This window comes from Rhinopithecus bieti, unplaced genomic scaffold (genome assembly GCF_001698545.2).
Source record: "Rhinopithecus bieti isolate Rb0 unplaced genomic scaffold, ASM169854v2 scaffold_187, whole genome shotgun sequence".
Taxonomy (NCBI): Eukaryota; Metazoa; Chordata; class Mammalia; order Primates; family Cercopithecidae; genus Rhinopithecus; species Rhinopithecus bieti.
This window is the reverse complement of record NW_016802992.1, coordinates 350,654-376,439: the sequence shown is the minus strand read 5'-3', so window position 1 is coordinate 376,439 and position 25,786 is coordinate 350,654. Positions and strand designations below refer to the sequence as shown.

Genomic DNA, 25,786 nt, shown 5'->3' with positions numbered 1-25,786 from the left:
GAGTTCTAAACGCTAATGAATCAGGGAAATTTGCTTTGACTTGAAGTAGAGTAGGAAGAATGATGTGTAAACACCAAAGAACGTCTCTGCTTTGCTTGAGATGAGTAACTTAAGAATTGCATCCTGTGCCTACAGTCAGATTTCTTCTGAACTGGTGAATGTAGTTTAAAAAAAGAGTTCTCTTAATTTGATATCAAAAACATTTAGAATTTCAAGATCTTAATTTGTTTCAAATTTGTCTTCTCATCCAAGTGTTAATTTAATTTTCTCTGTTTTTTCTTTGTTTTTAACAGATAGCAGAGTCCTATTTCCAGGAGGAGGACTGTATCCTTTTCTTAATTACAGGAAGAAATTTTTAGAACTCTTAGAGAACCATTCATTTTTTTTCATTGAAGTATATTTTACATGTAATGGAATATACAGATCATACAGTTTCAGTGGTTTTGACGGTTGTATGTGCCCACGTAACCACCTCAGAAAGCAACGTGTAGGAAATTTCTGTCACTCCACAAAATTTCCTAGAACCATCAGAAGTTTACCTTCATAAATGGGCCTTAATTTTACTAAAGTAAGTATTTGTATTTATTTTTTGAAGGAAAAATTGTATTATTTTAATTATTTTTATGTACAGAACACTCAACAGTGTACTTTTAACCCAGTTTAGTGGCAAGTTCTTTAGCCTTTGCCTTTTCGAGCTTGGCGACGCAAGCCGCAGACTTGGGACCCGGGACATTGCCGCCCCAGTGATGGCGGATCTCATTGTATCTGTCGTCATTGGTTCTGATAGCTTCCACCAGCTCAGCCAGAGCGCCTTTGCCTTCCGAGTTCACCTGTGTGACGGTGACAGTGGTACAGGTCTTCCTGTGGACTAGACGGCCCAGTCTTGCCTTCTCCCTGGTAGTGCAGTGAGGGACCCCCATTTTACAACACAGGGCAGGCTAGAAGACAACCAGCTGGAAGAAGGCATTAGCTGAAGAGTGTATTTTGACCAAAAGCAGTAGATTTCAAAGCTAGCTTGGTAGCAAGCGAGAGAGAGAGGACTTCTGAGTGATCATGAAGACAAAAAGCGAAACAGTGAGTTTTTCTCTTCCTTTTTTCTGGGTCAGCATTTAGAGCACTGCCCAGGGGAAGGCAGGCAGTTGGACAGCGTATCCTGACCTGACAAGATGCAGATCTGTGTGACACAAATACGAAGGCGAAAGCTCACAGGATCATTTACAAAGAAATAGAATCACGTGATAATGAGGGAAATCACTGTGGCAAGTTAATTCAGTGTTTACAAAAGACCCATGTAAGTTTTTGCTCTGTCATTGTTTAGGCCTGTGATCCTTTGGTCTTGCAGGAGAAAAGCATTCAGTGGGAAATAGTAAGGATCAAGGTGACTTGAAACAGAAACGCTGGACCAGAGAGTCACACAGTTGCTTGACAGAAAGTAAGGAGAGAAAAAGGAAACATGTAGATTCCAGGTTTCCATGTGGTTCTGTTTCCTTAAATTACTTTTGGTTGATTCTGCAAGCAGACATTCCTTGAGCATTAAAACCTTCTTTTAGTTTCTGTTTGCTGATAGTGTGGAATCCAAGTAGTTATTGCATAATATGCCACATTAAAATTTACCTACTTCAAAACCGAGAAACATTACTAGGCTGGGTGAGGTGGCTCACACCTGTAATCCCAGCACTTTGGGAGGCTGAGGTAGGCGGATCCCTTCAGGTCAGGAGTTCAAAACCAGCCTGGCCAACATGGTGAAACCCCATCTTGACTAAAAATACAAAAATTAGCTGGGCATAATGGTGCACGCCTGTAATCCCAGCTACTCTGGAGGCTGAGGCAGGAGAATCACTTGAATCCAGGAGGGGGAGGTTGCAGTAAGCCAAGATCGCACCACTGCACTCCAGCCTGGGTGACAGAGGGAGACTCTGTCTCAGAAAAAAAAAAGCTGGACGCAGTGGCTTATGCCTGTAATCCCAGCACTTTGGGAGGCTGAGGCAGGCAGATCAGGAGGTCAGGAGTTCGAGACCAGCCTGGCGAACATGGTGAAACCCTGTCTCTACTAAAAATACAAACAAATTAGCCAGGCGCAGTGGTGAGCACCTGTAGTTTCAGTTACCCAGGAGGCTGAGGCCGGAGAATCGCTTGAACCCGGGAGATGGAGGTTGTAGTGAGCTGAGATTGCACCACTGCACTCTGGCCTGGGCGACAGAGCAAGACTCCATCTTGAGGGAAAAAAAATGAGAAACATTATTTTAGACATGTTTAAATTTAAAAATATTTAGAGTCCTATCATGTTTTAGTAAGCTGCAAATTTCTCAACATCTGTGGGACATTGTTCTTCAAATATGGGAATAATGTAAATAGTCTGGATTTCTCTTTTCCTTAAATGTTCTATTCAGATGAGAAAGCAATGAAATTCATTCAGCTAGAACGATTGTATCATGAGCAATTGCTTGCAAATCTTTCTGCCATTCAAGAACAGTGGGGTAAGTACAGACCAACATGGCATGTGGAATTAGCAGTAATCCAACAAGTCACTGTCTACAAAATTAACATATTTGACCTGGTTTTATAAGTCAGAAAATAGATGTTTCCATAGACAAGTTAATGTTGCAAAGAAAATAGGTTGTTGTTTTTTTTTTTTGAGACGGAGTCTCGCTCTGTCCCCCAGGCTGGAGTGCGGTGGCGTGATCTCGGCTCACTGCAAGCTCTGCCTCCCGGGTTTACGCCATTCTCCTGCCTCAGCCTCCGGAGTAGCTGGGACTACAGGCGCATGCCACCGCGCCTGGCTAATTTTTTGTATTTTTAGTAGAAACGGGGTTTCACCGTGGTCTCGATCTCCTGACCTCGTGATCCGCCCTCCTCGGCCTCCCGAAGTGCTGGGATTACAGGCATGAGCCACTGCGCCCGGCCAAGAAAATAGCATTTTTACCACAAGTCTGTTCTATTGTGAGAAGACTTTTTTCTTTGTATTTTGCTCTTCATATCAATGGCAAGAAAAGAATACTTGCAACTATTTGCATTTTTCCTAATCACATTTCATGCCTTACTGGCTCATTTCGTCTCTAGAATGATATTTACTTATACTGAAAAGTAGTAAGTTAGCTATTTCTAACTGTTGGGTTGTTAGAGAAGATAATTTTGCGTGCAAATCTTTATGAGTGGTGCTAGTTAACTGTTTTTGTTTTTTTGCTCCTAAATATGTTTTGTAAGAGCCAGTGACTAACAAATACTTTAAATTTAGAAACAAAATGGAAAACTGTGCAACCACAGACAGTCACGCCTCTAAGGAATTCAGAAAAGGGATTTAATGGTGAAGATTTTGAACGGCTTACTAAAATTTGTGCAACACATCAAGAGTAAGTATATCAGAATTTCATTAGAATGAGTTGGAGTAGAATATTGAAGAAGCATTATAGCATTGAGTATCCATTTCTTTGTTTAATGTTTTCAACTGGAGACATTAAGATGGGCATAATATAATTATTGCAAGGCTCTGGTATTGGTTCGAACCCGGGGAATGCGCCAACAGACGACACAAGGCCCTGTGGAGCAACACGCTGTTTTCATGAGCGCCTGGGTGCAGATGGGCTGAGGCCTAAAATGGCGTCAGCCCCACGTGAGGATGGGGCAGGGGTTTTACAGTCTCCTGCAAACAGGAAGTGTCCCTGTCTGATGTAACTGCTACGTGGTACCCGGATGGCCTCTCTCCATCCGCAGGGGTAGGTGTCCTCCGGCCAGCCCACTTCCTGCGTCTGCTGTCTCACTGACGCACACTGCTGGCGCAAGTGGCGCCTTGGGACTGGGCCTAACTACTTCAAGCATGACATAGGGGTTGGCGTGGGCACCTCCGAAACAAAAGAAAAAACTTAATTTTGGGGATTTTGAGAGACGGGTTGGCATCCACCGTGCCGTTGTAGCAGGAGCATGGTTTGGATCGTCTGGCGGTTTACTGTAGTTTCAACAAGAGTTTTAATGGCTTTCATTATCAGTGGGATAACACGGGAGAAACAGGAGGACCCCAGTGGTGAAGATGCCCGTCCCTACCAGCGTTTTACATCCTCCTAAATTAGAGAACCGCCCCCTGGAAGGTTTGCCGGGTCCCATCCCGTCCAGGTTTGGACTGGACCTTGGGCTACTTTTCCGATGTTTGAGGCGATTTCTAGAACCGCTTTTCCGTTATCGTCTATGTTAAGACAGCAGTTGGAGGTATTAAACTCACCACAGACCCCACCGTCTTCTGCTAGTAAGTGTCCAGTGCCAGCCTGTGTTGATAAATTGCCGCGCGCATTTGGTTTTGTTGTTGCGCGAGCATTTCCAGGGCTGAGGCGCTTCGGTTGGTGATGGTCTCTAGAGCAGTCTGTGGTCTGATTATTCTATTTAGCGTGTATATGGAATGGCCCTGTGAACCATCCTCTGCCCGGGTGGCAGGACTGTAATATTTGATGATCCGTTGCGGAGGCCACTCGTCCTCTTGCCGTCTTTGGCTTCCTCCTACCTTTAAGGACTGTTTTTCTCTGGTTATCATACACAGGGACTCTGAGGGTGTTGCCCACCTGCTTTGGAAGTAAAAAGAATCCAGGTTTAATTGTGCCTAAGAAGCAAGTACCTTGCCAGTGATAAGGTAGCCATGAGGAAGCCTGGGTTCCACATATCCAAAGAATCCATCAGGGGCAGTCCATTGTAGGCTGGTGTTCATGGGATTGTCGCATAGTGCACTTAGGCAGGGGTGTGCGGCCTAAGGGTTAGTGGTATTTATACAGTTCCAGGCCTTTGTTGACAAGACACAATTGAGATAGCTTAAGTTAGAAGGAGACCAGGCTCCGAGGGGTAACCTTGGCCACCACTCAGCTGTGGAGGTGTTGACTGTTAGGGTTTGGTGACAGGGGTTTCACCTACTGCGCAATGGGTTTTATCAGTCCACTTGTGGGATGTTCTCCCTGTCCCTCTTTTTTTTTTTTTTTTTAGACGGAGTCTCCCTCTGTTGCCCGGGCTAGAGTGCAGTGGCGCGATCTCAGCTCACTGCAAGCTCCGCCTCCCGGGTTCATGCCGTTCTCCTGCCTCAGCCTCCGGAGTAGCTGGGACTACAGGCGCCCACCACCACGCCCGGCTAATTTTTGTATTTTTTAGTAGGGATGGAGTTTCACCGTGTTCGCCAGGATGGTCTTGATCTCCTGACCTCATGATCCGCCTGTCTCGGCCTCCCAGAGTTCTGGGATTACAGGCGTGAGCCACTGCGCCCGGCCCTCACCGTTCCTCTTACTGGGTTGGTAGGTGTCCAGGACTGCGGGCATTCCTGAGGAGTGAAAGTGAGGCTGGGGTTTTGAAACGCTAGTAATTAAGGGGGATGTCTGTGCCGTGCCATGGCCACTGTTCACTCGTACGAGCTCCCCCGCACACCCAGCGATTAGACACATTCATGGTGAACCAGATGTGCTTTCCTAGATGTACAGACAGGTTTTTTTCTGGCTTGAGAAGGGATACGTCTGCTCGTAGTTTTTATATAGAGGGATGGAAGTATCCCGGGTGATTTTCAGGGGTAGTTGTTGGTTTTGAGGCTTTGACTTTGGCTACAGTCTGTTCTCTCTTTATGTCCTCGAGCACTTGAGTGTTTATTCCCCATTGTCCAATTTTGGTGAAACAACGCCAGTGCTTCCCTTTTGGACATATAGCCCCATTACAACTGCCAGATACTCCTAGATTTTTTACTTTATAATAACTCCTGATTCAACACATTCCTCGACTGAGGTTCCCCAACGGGATCTTTCTGTATGAGTATAGTGAGTGAAGGACTGTTGACATGAGTATGCTGAGTGAAGGATTGTCGCAGCTTTCCTCCGTGGTGGAAAGACTGAATAGCACTCACAGCAGCTCTGAAGGGCTGTTGTGGACAGCAGGGCGGCTGCTGACGGTATAAGGATCATGGTGAGGTATGTTCCTGAATGAAGACTTCTGGTTGGAAGTGAGGAACAGCATCCGGTTGGGTAGATAATAGGCCATATCTGGAAGCAGGTGTTTAGTCTTCCTTGTGTTTTGGTTTTAAGAAAAAGAAAATGTTTTGGTTAATTTCAGCTTGGTAGGAGAAATTGGCCTGGACAACCACTCAACCACTTATCTGTTAATGTTTTGGAGGAAGAAGTAGCCTTGGGGGTGAATTTGACCCTGGTACGATGGACCCAGTCGGGGAGTCCTTGGACTCTCACTCCCGTTGGCGTGCTGAGTATCACAGTGTAGGGGCCTGTCCACTTCGGTTGGAGCTTTTTATGAGGGTCGGGTTGGCTGACAAACACGTCTGGGCCTGCAAGACAGTTATGTTGACAGGACAAGGAGGTGTTCAGGGAGAGGCGTGGCCTCATTCGCTGCTTCACGAATGATTAAGGAGGGAGGTAATTCCCGAGTGGCTCAGAGTCTGGTAAGGGTGGAGGCCCTGAGACAAAAGCTCATCCATACATGATTCCAAAGGGGCTATAAAAAGTGGGTGCTTTTGGTGTTGCACGAAGTCTCATGAGGGCGAAAGGGGGACTTCTCGTCCACGACTGGCGGGTTTCTAGAGCCAACTTGGTGAGTTGGGCTTTAAGGACAGAGTTGACCTTTTCAACTTTGCCTGAAGATTGAGGCCTGTAAGGTGTATAGAGAACCCATTTTATTCCTAAGGATGTAGAGACGCCTTGGGTAATTTGGCTGATGAAGGCAGGCCCATTATCGGACTGGATGGATATTGGGAGTCCGAAACGGGGAATTATATGCATGATGAGAGTTTGTATGACGACATTTGCACCTTCTGAAGTTGTTGGGAATGCTTCTACCCACCCGGAGAAAGTACAGACGAAGACTAGAAGGTAGCAGAGCTGTTTGTCAGGCGGCATGTGAGTGAAGTCTACCTGCCAGTCTTGCCCAGGTACCTCACCCTGGGCTTGGTGGTTAGAAAAAGGCGGCGGCCAGAGGGAGCCCTGGGGTGACACTGAGCGGCAGATAGAGCAGGACTGGGTGATCTCTCGAACACGGCTGGAAAGGTGAGGACAAGTGAGAATAGGGTGGAGACGTTGCAAGAGAGATTTGTAGCTGACATGGAAAGAGTTGTGGAGGCTTTGGAGGATAGGCATTGTTTGAGCGTGAGGAAGAAGGAAGCGCCCTTCCTTGATGTGCCACGGTCCTTGCTGTTGGAGGTTCTGGGCCTGGAAGTCCTCCTCTTCTTCTGAGGAGTAAGAGGAAAGAACAAGGGCAGGCACAGAAACTGGCCTTGCACGGTTATGGGGCTCCTTGTTTGGCCACCGGATCTGCTAGCGCATTTCCAGCCGATACAGGATCATCTGGGGTTTGGGGGCCCCTGCAGTGAATGATGGCAGCTTTCTGCGGGAGCCTGGCAGGCTGAAGGAGCTTGCTGATGGGAGAGCCGTTTATGACAGGGGTGTTGTTTGTAGTTAGGAGACCCCGTTCTTTCCAGATGGACCAGTGTGAGTGCGCTACGTGGAACGCATAACGAGAATCTGAATAGATGTTAATGTGCTGTCCGGCGGCTCGAGTGAGAGCTCGAGTGAGGGTGCTGAGTTCAGCCTTTTGGGAGGTGGTGCCTAGGGGCGCGGATCGGCTTCACGAGTGTGGGCGGGTGACACTATAGCATAGCCAGCGTGTCGGCGTCCTTGGTGTAGGAAGGAGCTGCCATCTGCAAACCAAGTAAAGGAGGTATCTGGAAGGGGTTGATCTGTGAGGTTTGGAAAAGGAGTAAGAAAGGTTTGAACAGTGTCCACACAGAAGTGTGCAGGGTCTTGGGAGGTAGTGGCTTCAGGTAAGACCGTGGCCAGATTTAGACGGGAGCTGGTTAGCCCGATGATTTGGGGGGTTTCTATGAATAGAGCATATAGTCGGAGGAGCCGTGGGGCAGACATGAGACGTAGTACACTGCGGTGAGCTCGCACATCTTTGATGTTATGGGTTGAATAAACTGTTAGGTTGGCATGAAGGGATAGTTTTAGACTTCCAGGGGTGAGGACAGCAGCTGCCACCAGTGCTTGGAAACAGGCAAGCCATCCGAGAACTGTGGTTTCGAGCTGTTTAGAGAGGTCTGCAACAGTCTGGAGGGCGAGTCCCTTAGACTGGGTTGGAACACGTAGTGCAACTCCACGCCGTTCGTTGAGATAGAGGGAGAAAGGTCTGGTGAGTCTGAGAGAGTGAGGACGGGGGCTGAGGTGAGAGTCTTCTGGAATAGAGGGAAGGGTTGGGTAATAGGCTGTGCAGGGTTTAAAGGCTCATGGAGAGGGCCTTTAGCAGCTTAGTGTAACGGTTTGGCAAGTAGAGCGAAGGAGGGAACCCAGAGCCTAAAATATCCCACTAGTCCTAGAAAAGAGAGAATTTCTTGCTTAGTTTGCGGAGGTGGGAGGGACTGGAGGAGGGGTATGCGGTCGGTTGTGAGCCCTCGGGTTTGCAGGGTAAGAGCTAGGCCTAGGGAGGTGACTGAGGGGGTGCATATTTGTGCTTTCTTAGGGGAGACCCGGTACCCCCACCGAGCCAGGCAATTTAAAAGAGAGATAGTATGGACGTTGCAGTCTTTTTGAGAGAGGCTACACAGGAGCGTATCATCAACATATTGAAGGAGAGTGGACAGTTTTAGGAATAAGGTACAGAGGTTGTGAGCAAGGGCCCGGGTTTCAGCACCAGGTGCAAGGCTCTAGTATTGGTTCGAATCCCAAGACTGCACCAACAAACAGCACAAGGTGGTGTGGAGCAACACGCTGTTTTAATGAGCGCCTGGGTGCAGACGGGCTGAGGCCTAAAATGGCATCAGCCCCACGTGAGGACAGGGCCGAGGTTTTATGGTCTCCTGTAAACAGGAGGTGTCCCTGTCTGATGTAACTGCTACGTGGTACCTAGATGGCCTCTCTCTTGATCTTCAGGGGTACGTGTCTTCCAACTAGCTCTCTCCCTGCTTCTGTTATCTCACTGACGTGCACTTGTCACACAAGTGGCCTTGGGCTTGGGACTGGGCCTGAGAAAAGAGGAGTTATTCATCCCCCTAGGCTTTCAGGCCCCGGGGAGAATCTTTCATTTCTTAGGTTCCTTTCTCAGTTTTTATTGAGTTTCTTACACTGAACTCAATAAAAGGTCAACCTTATGTAGGTTCAAAAGATTCTTCTGATTAGATATTTTAAAATTAACTTCTGATTTTGATCTCTTCTTGGTTAAGAGATGAGCAGTTCAGATGGACAGAACTGTGTATTAGGGCTTTTGATTCTACTTGCTAATGTTTGTGTGTTGCAGTAAAAACATGACATTTTTAAGAGTAGTCTGGGCCGGGCGCGGTGGCTCAAGCCTGTAATCCCAGCACTTTGGGAGGCCGAGACGGGCGGATCACGAGGTCGGGAGATCGAGACCATCCTGGCTAACACGGTGAAACCCTGTCTCTACTAAAAATACAAAAACTAGCCGGGCGAAGTGGCGGGCACCTGTAGTCCCAGCTACTCGGGAGGCTGAGGCAGGAGAATGGCGTAAACCCAGGAGGCGGAGCCTGCAGTGAGCTGAGATCTGGTCACTGCACTCCAGTCTGGGCGACAGAGCGAGACTCCGCCTCAAAAAAAAAAAAAAAAAAAAAAGTAGTCTGATGCTGGAAAGCTAATAGAATATAGTATCTAACCAAAATCTTGCAAAAGAAAAACTGCATTTGCCAGGTAATTTTCAGTTGCTTGAATTGTATCAAGGAGCTGGATTTTTTAAACTAAATAATAATAATAAATAAGGCACTTACTTTTTTTAAAAAAATCCTTATTCGGAGATCCAGATTTCTGAGGACAAAAGGACACAGTAGTGTTTAAACTAGTGCAAATTTCTGGAATTTAGAACATTAATTCTCCATACAAAGGCTAAAAGACTTTCCATTCTATGGATGACTTTTTCNCAAAAGAAAACTGCATTTGCCAGGTAATTTTCAGTTGCTTGAATTGTATCAAGGAGCTGGATTTTTTAAACTAAATAATAATAATAAATAAGGCACTTACTTTTTTTAAAAAAATCCTTATTCGGAGATCCAGATTTCTGAGGACAAAAGGACACAGTAGTGTTTAAACTAGTGCAAATTTCTGGAATTTAGAACATTAATTCTCCATACAAAGGCTAAAAGACTTTCCATTCTATGGATGACTTTTTCTCGTTTTCTCTCAGAATCAGTGAGAATAAACTAAAGCTCTGTTTGTTAATAGTGAGGCAGTGCCAGGTAATTGTCACGTAGTTCATGCAGCAGGTAAAGAACTCACTTACAAATATTTATTGAACATGACATCAGCATGGTGTCTTTATGCTTCAAAATTTAGATAATTCCCCCCATATCATTACTCTTAAATTTTTTAATATTTAAAAATATTTTCAAGTTATATATAAAGTGTACAAGCTTGATGAGTTTTTGCATAAACATATATGTCTATGTGACTACCAGTCTGAGCAAGGTACAAGATACAGAACATTCCAGCCCGTCAGAAGGCTCCCTCATGCACCTGCCAACTTCGTACCCACCCCCAATAGTAACCACTGTCTGGACTCTATAACAATATATTTGCCTGTCCTGTAATTGTATATAAATGGGATCATGCAGAATATAGATTTTTATGTCTAGATTCTTGCACCCATCAGTATGTCTTGTTCCATGTTGTTGCATGTAACAGTGGTTTGCTCTGTTTTATTGCAGTACAGATTTCTTGGATGACTATGCAGCAATTTATTCATTCTATCATTAGTAGACGTTTGGGATGTTTCTTGTTTTGTGAATATTATGAATAAAGTGGCGATGAGCATTTTTTGTGTGTACCTTTAATGGATATGTACATTCTGTTATCTTGGGTATTCCCTAACATTTAATAATTATACTTTTTATCTGTTTCCATGGAGAATTCCAACAAAATTATCTTCAACTATGATCTATTTTAGACTAAAATGACATAAACTGAAATTTTTAAAATATGTGTATGTGAAATCATCTTTATTTATTAGCAAAAGGTTAGCATTCTTTTTTTTTTTTTTCTTTTGGAGTGCAGCGTTGGTAGCTTCTTTGGGGGTTTCCAGTAGTAATTGGCCATCTAAGGAGATTAACACATGATATAGCTGCACTTTGAACTGTGGGAGCCAGTGGTAATGTTTCAGCCGTGGAAATGTTCTGTGCTAATATTAGAATCCAGAGAAGCTGTGTTTTTTTATAGCCATTTCAGTGACATTTGTTTGGAAGTGTATTGCTGCTGTAATTTTTTTTTAATTCTTTTTTCTTTCTTTTTTTCTACAGTCCTCTTTTATCCAAACATAAGGTAAGAAATTGTTTCTTTTGAAAATATTTCTAGTAAAAATGTTTTTGTCATATGTCTGTTGTATGGACTATTTTGGAAAATAAAGAAACCTTTCCCAGGTTATTTTCAGGTTCCTAGTTTAACGCAACGGTTTTCCCAAAAGTTGGGTTTTCTCATTTTAAACTTTTTAGATAGCAGCTGTGGAGAAGTCCCAGGAAAGGAAATGCTCTACGCAGTTATTAGTGTCTGAAGATCCAAAGGACAGAGGAGCTGCCGCCAAAGAGTCAGGTATGTTTTAACTTAAGCTAGGGAGCAACGTGAAAGATACCTGCCTCGTCTGATATTTTACAAGTGTTAACCCTGATTTGCTGTGAAGGATTTTTTTTTTTTTTTTTTTTTTTGCACTTACATTTTGTACATATACCTTTCCTAGAAAATAGCAAAACAAGAGTTTTATATTGTTTAGCTCCACATTTTAGACATCTGGTAGTAGATACCATAAAATCTAAGTTCTTATAAAAACATAAAATTCTTATGTTTTCAGTAGGTGGTTATATATATATCTAACAGAATAAGCAAAGATGGTACAAAATGCTCTGAAATAGAATTGGCGTTGGTACATTCATACATTGTTTTCTGTTTAAAAACCAACAGTTATTGTATGCACTTTACCAGAAATTTGTTCTGTCAATTTAGATATTTAAAACTCTGTATCTTGATAATTCATAGCAATTTAATTTCTCCCCTTTTCTGTTTACTAACATATGATATACTTTAGTTTGTGTATCTATTTCTAAAGCATTGATGATGATTTCCTACCACCTTGTGCCCTTATATCAGAAGATTTTAAGAGGCTTTCTTCTAAATGTTGGGCATGTTGCTCATTATAAAAGCTTTAGAAAATAAAAATAAATAAATATGTTTTAGGGTTTTTTCCCCTTGACATCTAATTTTACTATTAATGTATATTTCCAGGCTTTATGTTCCTGGGCCTGAGAGCCCTGATATTGAAGAGGAAGTGTCAGGTGTTTTGGATGAGTTGCCCTGAAGTGATATGATGATAATGATGATGATGTCATAATTAGTCTTTTGCCCTCCCCCACCTTTTTTTTGAGACAGAGTCTCACACTGTTGCCTAGGCTGGAGTGCAGTGGCACCATCACGGCTCACTGCAGCGACCTCCTGGGCTCAAGTAATCCTCCCACCTCAGCCTCCCCAGTAGCTGAGATTATAGGCACACACCACAGCGTCCAGTTAATTTTTAAACATTTTTGTGGATATGGACGTCTCACTGTGTTGCTCAGGCTGGTCTGGAAGTCCTGAGCTCAAGCGGTCCTCTCACCTCAGTCCCACAAAGTCCTGGAATTACAGGCATGAGCCAGCATGCCCGGCCAGCCTTTTACTCTTTGCAAAGTTTCTTTTTATTCTTTCAAATCTTACTTTATCTCCTTTTCACTTCTGAGACAAGCTCGGGATGTTACCTTGGGTCAGTCCTACTAGACTCTGTTCTTCCTGTCTTTCCTTTTCCAGTCATTTTTATATCAGAAATCACTGTAAAATGAGCTTCATAACAATCTTAAAGGAGGAAAAATATAACACAGCTGCCCAGTGTGGGTGTGGCGTGTCTCCGTGTTGAGCACATTGGGAAAAGTGCTATTACAGCCTGTGCGTTTGAGTTTGAGACTTACTTAGCATGGTTGCTGCCCAGCACCTCCTTCAACTTGGCCTCTGCTTTGATTCATGTGGTACAGATGGGGAAACTGAGGTACCAAGTTTACTCACTTGCTTGGTGCTTTGATTCACAGCTAGAACCTGGGTCTTCCCATTTCTTTTTTCTTTTTGTTTTTTGAGACAGAGTCTTGCTCTGTCGCCCAGGCTGGAGTGCAGTGGCGCGATCTCGGCTCACTGCAAGCTCCGCCTCCCGGGGTCACGGCTTTCTCCTGCCTCAGCCTCCCCAGTAGCTGGGACTACAGGTGCCCGCTACCACGCCCAGCTAGTTTTTTGTATTTTTAGTAGAGACGGGATTTCACCGTGTTAGCCAGGATGGTCTCGATCTCCTGACCTCATGATCCACCTACCTCGGCCTCCCAAAGTGCTGGGATTATAGGCGTGAGCCACCACGCCTGGCCGGGTCTTCCCATTTCTAATTGAATGCAGCCTACTTCTGCTAAGTGCATTGTATGGCTTATCAAAGGCTTCAACAATCCAGATATCCCAGGAATAACCCTATGAGGGAGTATGGACTAAATTCTCGGGAAAGAAATGTTGCCCAAGTTTCACCGAACAATGTTTTAACGAGAAATGTTGACAATGTGGGTGACTCTCCGAATGTAGTTTGGAAATCTTGGCTTTTCCAAAACTATGATGGAGTTTTTTTCCCCATATTTTCTGTAGTATTTCTAAATAATGGGATGAAGCAACCATTTTCAGGCTATTTTGTAAATAATACATTGTACCCATACATTGTCTTTATTACTTATCACTTAAGTGATATCTCAGTTCATTAGATACGATACTTTAAGCGGTTGTACTTCGTGGCATAGCTGCCGTCCCCCACCCCACCTCCTACTCATAGAATGGCACCTCAGACTGATTCTGTACCTTTTCAGTCACTTACTAATAAGCTATTAAATATTCTCATTTTGATTATTTAGAGCTTAGCCCTATTCAATCCTGAACTTGATTTTCACACTTAAATCTCATTGTACTCAAAGCTCTTCCCCGCCCTCCAGTTGCCAGGGCTGGGAACACAGTCTGCTCCTAGTTGGAGTTCGCTGGACTGGTGCTTATGACTGAACCCAGGTTGTGTGGTGGCTCCAGCAGGAGCAGCTACGGAGGAGGTTACCCCCAAGCTGCCCCCCTAGATATTTGCAGCCGTTAGGTAACTGACCCTCAGCTGGAAGCAACACACCCCATTCCTCTGATGTGGGGGTTCTCTCTGCCCTGTGCTTTCACAGTGCCTGTGGGACTGTGGTCCCCAATCTTATTTAGTCTCTGAATCCTGTGGACATGTTTCGAGGGACATCTTCTGAACCTTTGGGTACCTGGAATTCGTGGAGGAGTGGCTTGGCCCCCTTTCCCCTTGGCTGTGGCCCCCACTGCTCTAACCTTCCCCCATTTTAACAGAGGGAGGGGCAGACCAGCAAGCCCAGTGGCAAAGCAGACGACCAAAGGAAAGTGAAATGTGCCTGTGTTTTCTTGCAGCCTCACAAACTTAGAGTGATTCTTTGGGGTGGGGAGAGAGAAGGAAGGCTGTATTCTCCCAAAGGTGACCACTTCTTCCTTCTCCTGATCCACATCTGATCATTTGAGTCAGGGTGTCAGGGGAGGTGCTATGAACTCTACTGAATAGCTACCTCTCAGCAGCCCAGAGCTGAGGTGGCAGCCTCAGCACCAGACGCTCTGAAATCTGAAGCCGACGTTTCGAGAATGCCTTTTGCTGGATATGGTGTGGGCCTCAATTGTCAGTTGGTAATTATAGTAGTAAAGTATCAATATGTTTTTGGAGTCCAGGGTGAAAAGGAAAGAAAAAAAAAAAGAAAAAGTGTCAGTAAATAAAAAAAAACAAATGGAATAAAATTATCATCATGTTTTCTCTTTTATTTTCACCTTTGGCTCATTATTTAAGTTAAACAGCATATTAGTATAAAAAGGTTAAAACTTCTAAAATAATTACAAATGCTAAGTGTACCAATAAAGCGAGAATGAGCAAGCTTCTCTGTGATGAACATGGATGCATGCACTTCTTCATTATTCACACGGAGGTTTTTAACTGTTTCATTTTAAAGTGAAAGAAAAATAAGTTGGTTTTACTTGAAGTAGAAATTGAAAGAGATGTTAAAATTCAAACACATTTCTACTTGTTGCAAAAACGTATCCTTTTTATTGCTACCCTTTGCTGCCTCCCTTTAAGAAGTTGCAAGTAGGCCGCAAGGTGGCTCACGCCTGTAATCCCAGCACTTTGGGAGGCCGAGGCGGGTGGATCACGAGGTCAGGAGGTTGAAACCATCCTGGCTAACACGGTGAAACCCCATCTCTACTAAAAATACCAAAAATTAGCCAGGCGTGGTGGCGGCGCCTGTGGTCCCAGCTACTCGGGAGACAGAGGCAGGAGAATGGCGTTAACCCGGGAGGCGGAACTTGCAGTGAGCGGAGATGGCGCCACTCACTCCAGCCGGGGGGACAGAGCGAGACTCCGCCTCAAAAAAAAAAAAAAAAAGTTGCAAGTAATTTGCAAACACATTTATTAGTGGTATTATGGTCAAATTGTAAATTTTAACAGAACCGAGTTTTGTTCCTTTAATCTGAGTAAACCAGACCAATACTACTTTTCTTTGTTTGGTTTTTTAAGACAGAGTTTTGCTCTTGTTGCCCAGGCTGGGGTGCAATGGTGCGATCTTGGCTCACCGCAACGTCCGCCTCCCGGGTTCAAGCAATTTTCCTGCCTCAGCCTCCTGAGTAGCTGGGATTACAGGCATGTACCACCACGCCCAGCTAATTTTGTATTTTTAGTAGAGACGGGGTTTCTCCATGTTGGTCAGGCTGGTTTCGAACTCCCGACCTCAGGTGATCCGCCCACCTCAGCCTCCCAAAGTGCTGGGATTACAGGCGTGAACCACAGCGCCCGGCCCAATACACCATGTCGTAAATGTGCTGAAAATAATTTTTCTTACTTCATTTTAATGTAAAAGGCTAATATCTTTTTTGTAATTTTATGTAAAATTTTATGTAATTTTAATGTAAAAGTTCAGAATATCTTTTAAACCTTTGAAAATGACTTTTTTGATTATAATGAGGACTAAATGATTTAGTCATATTCACATGCTTTTGAATAATCCCTGTTATGTATAAGGATTATTTACTAAATATATTAGGTATTTCCTCTACCTAAAGACACTATAATGCAACAGATTGAATTTCCATTTGAAAGGGTTAGAATATTGTTGTATTACACATATTCATAAGTCCCTTCTTTTCCTTCTCATACAAAGTGTTGTTTTGAATTTTAACAATTTATTTTCTTCATCTTTAGAGAATAAAACTTGTCTCGGCACAGAGCCAAATAAGGACAGCCAACGCACAGAGGAGCCCCTGGGGAGCAGTCCCCGCTGTCATCGGATGGACCGGCAGGCGGATGCCCCGAGCCTTTCAGTAACTGCAGGAAAGGACCACAGGGAGGAGCTGCTCTGCCGCACTGAAGCCACGTTACCGCTCCACACCCAGTCCTCCGAGACAGCAGGGAGCCCGTCTGGGCCAGACTCTTCTGAGGATGCTTGTGAGGATGACAGTTGCTTGCAGCTGGCTCAGACAGAGGCCTGCCAGGATGTGGCCAGAATAGAGGGCATTGCTGAAGACCCTGCGGTGTTTCCTTCCAGCCAGTCAGCGACAGAGACACTGATTTTACCAGGCTGTGACCGTATACCTCCTGCATTGATTTCTGAGGGTAAATATTCACAGGCTCAGAGAAGAGAACTCCGTTTGCCACTTCGGGATGCTTCTGAGGCGTTGCCCACAGACCAACTTGCGAACAATGAATTAAATGAGCTGCAGCAGCCTGATCTTACGGACAGTGATGGAAAATCACCACAGGCGCAGGCTGACTCAGACGGCTCTGAGAATGTGCTGTGTGGAAATAATCAAATACCTGACCTAGGCACACTGCTTCCAGAGGTGTGTATGGCCCCAGAGGAAAAGGGAGAGAAGGATGAGCAACTCAACAGAGAAACAGAAGACTATTTGAACAGCCTTTTAGAAGGATGTTTAAAAGATACTGAAGATTCCCTTTCCTATGAAGATAACCAAGACGACGACTCTGATCTCCTTCAAGATCTCTCTCCTGAAGAAGCATCCTATAGTCTGCAGGAGAATCTGCCTTCTGATGAGAGCTGTCTTTCTCTTGATGATCTTGCCAAAAGGATAGAGATTGCAGAGGTAAATCAGAGATGAAGTAGAGTTAAAAGTAAAATGGCATTTAAAAAACATGTATATGCATGAAATATTGGCTTGTTTTTGTAAGTTTTCTCTTGTCTCAAGCATGAGGGAAAATTCTGCTTAACGTAAGCTTTTAATTAGTAGTAGTTTTTACATTTGTGTATATTGAATAAAATGACTTGTAATCATTATAATGTTCATACTACAAGATGTTCTATTGCATGCCTCCAGCTAGAGTGAGCCTTATCGTATATATCCATTTTTTATAGTCCTGACTGATATGTGGCAGTTCCAGAAATTGGAATCAAGACAAGAATAGTCACATTCTAATAAGGAAGTCTCATTTTTATTCTCATACATCTAGCAGATAAAATATGATATGTACTTACTGTTTCCTCCTCTTGTTAATATATTTTTAAAATCTTTTAAAACAGTCTAAAGAATGGATGGAACATTTTAAAATGTAAGAGATACTAGATTAATTTTTAACCTTATATTAAGTTGAAAAAAAAGATTAAGGAAAATGACCATTTTCATTGTTTGATAATACGAGAAAAGTTTGGAAAAGAAAAGATAAAAGCCATATCCAAACTACAGCACCCTCACCAAGGCAGCCTGGATGGTAGAGCAGAATTCGATGGCCTTCGTTCCGGTACAATCCCACCAGTTAGTTAACAGCTTCTTGGAGTTACTTTTTACCTCTGTAAGCCTGTTTTCTTCTCTGAAAGTTTGGATACGAGCTGCCTTTCCTTCTCTTCACTATTTTCCCCAAGTTCATTTTAAGTCCCATTTCTACTCATCGTATTCTGAATCAGCATTATCATTGGAAAAAAATAAATTAAGGGGAAAATGAAAAGTAAGAAAGCCAAAGTAGACAATAAAATATACGTGAAAACAGAAGACTGTGAAAAGCTTTCTGAGGTGATTATGACTGTTACATTACCAGCTTCCTTTTTTGCCATTTATAGTCAATTCTCTATAAACAATGGCTTTTCTTTTTAATTTTTTTCTTGCCAAAATTAGATAGAATAGTAAAGCACTTGGCTTACTGTTCATTCTCTTATTTTAACCAGACAGCTTGGTTGTCATTTGTGGTTAATTCTCTACAGACTATTGTTTGTTTTTTTCTTACTTTTTGCTTAACAAAATTATTTAATATTGCTTAATGGGCACAGAGTTTCCATTTGGGGCGATGAAAAATGTTGGCAATAGATGGTGGTGATGGTGCACGTTTTGATTGTAATGAATGCTACTGAATTGTATATTTACCAAGAGTTAAGGGCAGTTTCGTGTGATATCTATTTTTCCACAATGTTAAAAATAGTTTTTTAAAAAATTAGGGCTAATGGTAAAGCGCTTAATCCGGTATTCATTCTCCTGTATATTTTAACTAAATCTCTGGTACAGGAAGATAACAACACAAAGCTTATACCCGTATTCAAATCTTAGCTGTAATGCCAAAAAAGTTACCGTTATCTGCCTTTTTTTCATGCCAATAATCAAGTCGACCGTACAGGGAGAACCCCTGTGGTCTGATTTTACCTTTTTAGGTGTAAATTGTGAAGAAGGAGCAGAGTGCTCCTGTTGTCTTGCCCACCTTATAAAACGTTTTCCTCCGTTTCAACGTTTGACTAGTTACACACTGATAATCATATGGCCTTTTTAAAACTGTCTTTCCCCAGTAACTCGTATATGAGGGGATAATAGGAACTTTTGGAATTTCAGTTTTTGCTTCTGCCTGAAAGCTGTTCGACTGGATAAATTTCTGTCGTCTAGTTTGCCAGGTATCTCCTCCAGAGCAGTTCTTTGAGTTTTGGTAACCTTTATCTTCAGCCTCCTCCCTACTCAGCTGTGTTGAAGATGCACAAGGGTCTTGTCAGGGATGTATCAAAGGTCTGTAGCATTTCTCCTGTATATTTCAATCTATTGACATGTATTTCCAAAGCCTACAATTGATCAACATCCTTTTCCCAAATTATTTTCCCCCACATCACTAAGTTTAAAATTGTACTCAACTGAGTCATCCTATTTCTAAGAAATAAAAGAATTGTTTATATTGGGGAAAAAATATTTTAAGGTGGCAGATTGTTAAATTAATGTTGTGTATTACAACTAAATGGAATATTCCCTCCTCAGACTCAAAACACAATGTCACTTCTACTGGGTAACAGCTAACAGTGGAAATTAGATGTGTTTAACGTTGTATTTTCTATTAAGTTAATACATAATGGTTTCCTTTCCTAAGGTTATATTGATCTATTAAGTTAAGCTATCTTAAGAACCCCAAAAGCTACATATGCATGACTTACAAAACTAATTTACTTTCCTATGACAACGCTAAGCAGATTGTTAAACATTTGCTTTCTGAATACTTACTACCCTCACTATTCTGAGAAGCATAGTTTAACAAAGTCTGCCTAATTCTGTCAGGAAAGGAGTTTTTAAAGTTTCAATGCTAAAAATCACTAATGCTTAATATTTTCTAATACCTTAAGAATGAGGTTTTGGACTAAGTAAAATATCCAGGCAATTGTGGGTTTGCTTATAAGTGCAAACTTAGGATTTTTATTTTAAAATTTTCTTTTAATTTTAGATTTGAACATACAACATTTTAATTCAAACTTTTTTTTTTTTTTTTTTTTTTTTTTGATACAAAGTCTCACTCTGTCGCCCAGGCTGGAGTGCAGCAGCATGATCTCAGCTCACTGCAACCTCCATCTCCCGGGTTCAAGCAATTCTCGTGCCTCAGTCTGTCGAGTAGCTGGGACTACAGGCGTGCACCACCACGCCCCGCTAATTTTTGTATTTTTAGTAGAGATGGGGTTTCACCATGTTGGCCAGGCTGATCTTCAACTCCTGGCCTCCAGTAATCCACCTGCCTTGGCCTCCCAAAGTGCTGGGATTACAGGCGTCAGCTACCATGCCTGGCCTTCAAACACTTTTTCTGTTTGTGCTTTCAGTAAAATTTTATTAAGAGTCTTCCCTGTGTCTGGTGCTGAGGATACAATGAAAAATCAGATGATGTTCTTGGCCTTTTGGGGGCTCTCCGCTCTCACACTTGGCTGATTTTACTGGAATTGTTTTTAATTTTTTTTATGCTTCCTTCCTTTTGTGATTAGAGGATATAGAACTTGATCTCTTAATAACCAAGTAATTATTAACGGCATTTTTCATGCACTTAGGAACCCCGAGGCAGTGAGCCTGTCCCCTGCACCACTCCACACTGCTGTGCGGGTGGTCGTCTGTTCGCTTTCCCAGATCTCCCTATGATTGCTCCCCGTCAGGTTCTCTTACTCCCCCTTTCTACCATTGTGTTTGTGGTACAACGTGCTGGTTTGTTCTTTCTTTGCCAGCTTTCCCCTTTTCTCTTGTCTGTCTGCTTTCATTTTCTTGCCACTGCTGTGTTGCCCGGCCTTGGCTCCAGTGGACCTTGGTTTTGATCATCATTGCCAGCCCAGTGCAAGCACTTGTTTTGCTGTGTTGCTTTGAACAATTGGATTCATCACATCAAATGAAATAATTTGCACAAAATGTCATAGAGAACTAAAATGTCTATACTATTTATATGGTGACATGTATAAAGGGAACTTGTCTAGGTTTGAAAAGCTTTTTCAAACCCAGCAATTTGCTATGTAAAGTGATAGCTTAATACCTGAAGTATCGCTATTCTTTCTTACGTAAAAAATAGCATGACACATTGTCATCAAAAGTATAGTTTATACTGTATACTGTTTTGAAAAGCATCAAGAATTTTATCCTCCTTTCATAGATTTTAAGGAAAAAAAGTATCACATGTCCAGTGTCAGACAACACATTGGAAAGATTTACTCGTTTATTCTCTCATTCAGTAATTTTTATTGAGTGACTCCTCTGTGAGGGCCGCATTACAGATGCAGTGACTAAAAATACAGGTAAGGATTTTATGCAGATGAAGCCTGCAACCTAACAGTCATCTGGCACCAAGTGTGTTCTCTTTTTGCTGCATTTGAATATCCCACAGTTTTTGGCAAGGGATGAAATTGCATTGTAATACCCATAATACACCAACGTGGTAGTTTTAATGTCAGAACCCAAACCCCTCTACTCCGGAGCCTGATCCTGCAAATAAATCACGTGTTTGCTTGGTTCTGGAACCTGGAAGAGTGGCATTATCTTCTCTTCAAACTCTTCAGCTGTTCCTCATGTAGCCTGAGACTCAGAGGGAGCTCCTAGCATCAAAACTTGAATGAAACGTGCCATACGAACTCAAAGTGGTGGGATGACCCACCGGGTGCACTTTACGAACTCAAAGTGGCAGGATGACCCACCGGGTGCACTCAGCCTCTGTAGACTGTTAGACGCGTAGAGATGAGGTAGCTGTTTTCTGAACAAGTGAGGTTGAAATTAAAGTTAACCTATTTTTGAACATAATAAGACCTGTTTTTGAACATAATGAAAGTTAACCTATTTTTGAACATTGAAAATAATCATAGTATGTAATTCGGAGGTCCCCTTGTGAGCAGATTTTAGCAATATGATATGCTGTGTGGAGATTAACCATTCCTTTTTCTTCATTAACATCTACATTTATAATGTGCTTGCAGAGATGTCATATGTTCAGAAAACTATATTAAGTGTTTCAGATTCCAGTGATTTTGTTTTAGAAATAATTTCATTATTTTTGAAATCTGAGGAACAGACCTTGTGTTACTGCTTGGGTCTTCAGAAAGCTTTTACCCTGGAAGAGAGCAACTCGTGTTCCTTTTCGTCTGTCTAGAGTAGCAACATTCACTTAAATGTTTTCAGACCTGCTTGTATCACACGAAGCAAAACACAGGGGAGGACATAAGGTCACACTGTCTAGTGGGAAGAAAAATGACAACCCAGATGGCTCCTGAGTTTGCCTTCAGAGAAGCTGTCTAATCGAAGCTGTGAGTTTTCTTTCCCGTTGCCTATTAAGGGAGGTAGTTACTTCTTGGCTCGATCACGGGGATCAGGGAAGTTTCTTTATGACTAGCTGCTGTGGGATTCTCTTGCCAAGTGAAGATGGGAGGCTAGCACTAAGCAGTAGTTGTTCATGAAATCACATTGGTGGCTGCTCTATGGATCCAGAACAAAAGAGGGTCTTAGAAACAGCAGTCATGGTTGTTCTGCCCAGAATGGCTCTTTTGAGAGGAGCAGGGGAAGTCCAGCCTCCTTACGATAGAAGAAATGCAGTCTTCCAATAATGTGAGAGGTTTTAGGAACAATGGTTGGCCCAGAATTTATGTAGATATCTAAAGAACCCCCAAAGGAAAACCCAGGAATTACCTGTTTGCCAGATGGTCTCGTCCTTGCCTTTTGTTTTTATCATGCCCTCTACATTTTCTAATTAATTAATGCTTCTCTTGATTGCCATGTCTCTCGCACAAAGCCCTTTTTCTTTTCCATTTTAATCACTCTTTTAATTTATATTTGTACGGCCTCTTCCTGGATTTTTGCAGTAGTTACTTCATAAGTTTCCCTGTTCCTTGTTTCATCTTCTCCCCTCCAAATGGCTCTTATGTTAGCCCTCTATGAACTTGGGGTCTCAAACTGGTACCCAAGGAGCCAGTCAGGTATTAGAAGTCAATGAAATGACTTAGCTGTAGTGATAGGAAGAAGGTTTCCACGCCTTTTCCAGAAGCATTCAGCTTTTTAAAACTCTACAGATTAAACCAACCTCAGCTGAGGGTTCTTGATCGAACACCCAGACTGTGAGTTTCAACTCCTGCTATGAAACCCTTTCTACACCGTTATTCCTTTCCCAAAGCTCTCTTCAGCTGCAGGATAAAGGCTGTACTACTCGACACTCAGGACTCTGTCATCCGGCCCACCTGCCTCTCCAACAGCATCTTCTGTCCTGGGGTCTCAGACTGTGCTATAGTCAGACTGGCCACCTCCCAGCTACACCCTGCACGATGTCACCTTTGCTCTTTTCCCCCTGTGTATGTCAGCTCCACCCTGAGGCGAGCAGCCTTCTTTCCACATACCTTTTCTTCCCAGCCCTCAGCATCTAGGTCATGGCTTTTTAGCATGGAGAGTACCAAGCAGTGCCTAGCTCATGGCCAGTACTCAGTAAGTGCTAGCTGATGCCATGATTCCCTGATCACTGGAGTCCAGAAGTTTGTTTCTTTCAAACAATTCCTCAGAACTTCAACTGAGGGCGAGGCTGGAACATCGCTCTTCCCAAAGTCCTGCCTAGCTGTAATCTCCCTCTGTTATCATAAGATGCACACATGTTGTCTTCTACACCAAACTGCAATCCTTAAAGGTCGGGATTCTGTTAAATATATCTTTATATTCTCTGCAAAGCTAATACATTCTGTTGTAAATAACAGCCACTATACACAGTAAGGCTTTTCTTTCTTAGTTCACTTATAAAAATAAATATCCTTTAATAATAGATTTGGTTTTGATTATTTTCAATGAAAAAGCTACATTATGTTTAAGTATTTCCTAGGTGCTATCTATGTGTAAATTGCTTATCTGTATATTTTTTCTTCTTTGGCATATTTATTGAGCACCTGCTTTATTACAGAAACTAGGAAGACAGCACTGAACACATCAAGTCCCTGCTCTCATAAAGCTTACTTTCTAGAGGGAGAGACACATAATAAATTAACATAAAAACAAAAATACAGTTTTGGATACTGGAAGAACTATTAAAGAATTTCAGCAAGGTGAGGGGATTTAAAGTAACTGAACTGGCAGCTATTTAAACAATTTTCTGGAACTTAAAAATGGGATCATATCTTGACATTCTCTTTTCTTTTTCTATTTTGTACTTATTAAATTGTCCCTTTAAGCAAGCAAAACAAATTACAAAAACATGAGGTAATGCCTAACCTAGAAACTTAGACACGTGATAAAACTCCTGTTATTTTTTAAAGCCTTTTTCCTTTTTAAGTGAATCTTTTAAAGATTCGACATTGATGTACTCCATCATAGTCCGTTTTTCCCTTGTTTGCCTTCTGCCCGTATTGCAGTGCTCTAAGCAGCAGCGCTGTGGGTCTGAGGTGACCAACGTGTTCTTTCTGGAAAATGGCTGCTGCTTACAGCCGGCACTCCCTGGCCCAACTGTGACATGTTTTTATCAATTGGCCATAGAAGGAGCCATGACATTAGTCTACTTCCAGATTAATCAAATGACACAAAGATCTTTCATTTTTTTTTTTTTTTTTTTTTTTTTTGAGACGGAGTCTCGCTCTGTCGCCCAGGCTGGAGTGCAGTGGCCGGATCTCAGCTCACTGCAAGCTCCGCCTCCCGGGTTCACGCCATTCTCCTGCCTCAGCCTCCCGAGTAGCTGGGACTACAGGCGCCCGCCACCTCGCCCGGCTAGTTTTGTATTTTTTAGTAGAGACAGGGTTTCACCATGTTAGCCAGGATGGTCTCGATCTCCTGACCTCGTGATCCGCCCGTCTTGGCCTCCCAAAGTGCTGGGATTACAGGCTTGAGCCACGGCACCCGGCCAAGATCTTTCATCCAATCTCCTCTTCCCTTATGTCTCTAGATGGACAAATTTGGCCATTAGTTTAAGTATCTCATAAATGAGGTGATGTGTAAGATAAGAATTTTTGCTTGAGTCTTATTTGAAAGTTCTATTAATCTCATTTTTAATTATAATATATAGTATAGCATATGGCATAAAGCAACATTTTAATAGTCATAGAAAATAAGATATTTTCACATTAAGGAACTGGCAAGAGGTTTGGTATCGAGTTTGTTTTCAAACTGTACCAGCTACGGGCACTGCGAGCTTAAGCAGGTTCCTCAGGCTCTTGAAGCTTGGCTGCTTCATCCGCAAAGCGGGGCTACGGCTTCTAAAAGGGAGTGGTGAAAATTAAATACGATGTATTATGTAAATGTCTTTACATAAAATGTGCACATTTACTAAATTATAGTTGTTATTATGGAACCCAACACTGAAGAAGCAGGCAGAGAATATCACTTGTTTCTGTCGTTAGGAATAGTCATGGTAAATTTGACATGTGCCACTATAGTGAAATTGCTGGCACTTAAGGTATTTATGATATACTCTAACAGTATGATTTATGAATGTTAATTCTCAAATCAGTTGGAAGCCAACTGTGTGTGTTCTTGTTCAGAACTGACCAGCCTAGAGCTTCTGAATGGAGTAAAACCTGTATCATTAAAAGAATGTGACTTGGTATCTATTTTCTTATTTAATTTAGTGAGGAGGCACTTCCAACAGCAGTGTGTCTCTGAATGTTCTCCTTGTCACATTAGGATTTACTATTCCAGAAGAGTTGCAGAATAATTTTGTTTTCACAACTAGTTCATTCTGAAAATGCTATTTAAGATGGTCACTGATATCTGAGGGGAAGTGTGGGAAGAACTATTTATTTGCAAATACAGAAGCCTGGGCCAGATGGAATTTTTTTTAATTCTGCATTTATTCATAGAGTACCACCAGTAGCAATTACATTAATTATAGCTCAGACATTCTTTTTGGTCTCAATAGAAGGGCTTGGCATATTTGTTTGGGTAACAATTTGGCAATTGAAGTAGGAAACTAAATTTAGTTTTAAGGCTTTATTTTTTGAGATTTAAAAATTCTTCACCTTTTAATACTGACACTATAG

General features: G+C 42.5%; 1 protein-coding gene across 6 annotated transcripts in view; it reads left to right on the top strand.

Moving 5' to 3' along the window:
* Positions 1-25,786, top strand: part of CNST (consortin, connexin sorting protein) — a 122,003-nt gene that overhangs the window by 83,539 nt on the left and 12,678 nt on the right. For all 6 annotated transcript variants that reach the window (XM_017876213.1, XM_017876365.1, XM_017876280.1 and 3 more), the window contains 6 exons: positions 294-324; positions 2,391-2,477; positions 3,236-3,350; positions 11,252-11,273; positions 11,444-11,540; positions 16,285-17,183. In XM_017876213.1, the coding sequence (XP_017731702.1) occupies positions 294-324; positions 2,391-2,477; positions 3,236-3,350; positions 11,252-11,273; positions 11,444-11,540; positions 16,285-17,183 (1,251 nt within the window). The remainder of the gene's footprint in view (positions 1-293; positions 325-2,390; positions 2,478-3,235; positions 3,351-11,251; positions 11,274-11,443; positions 11,541-16,284; positions 17,184-25,786) is intronic.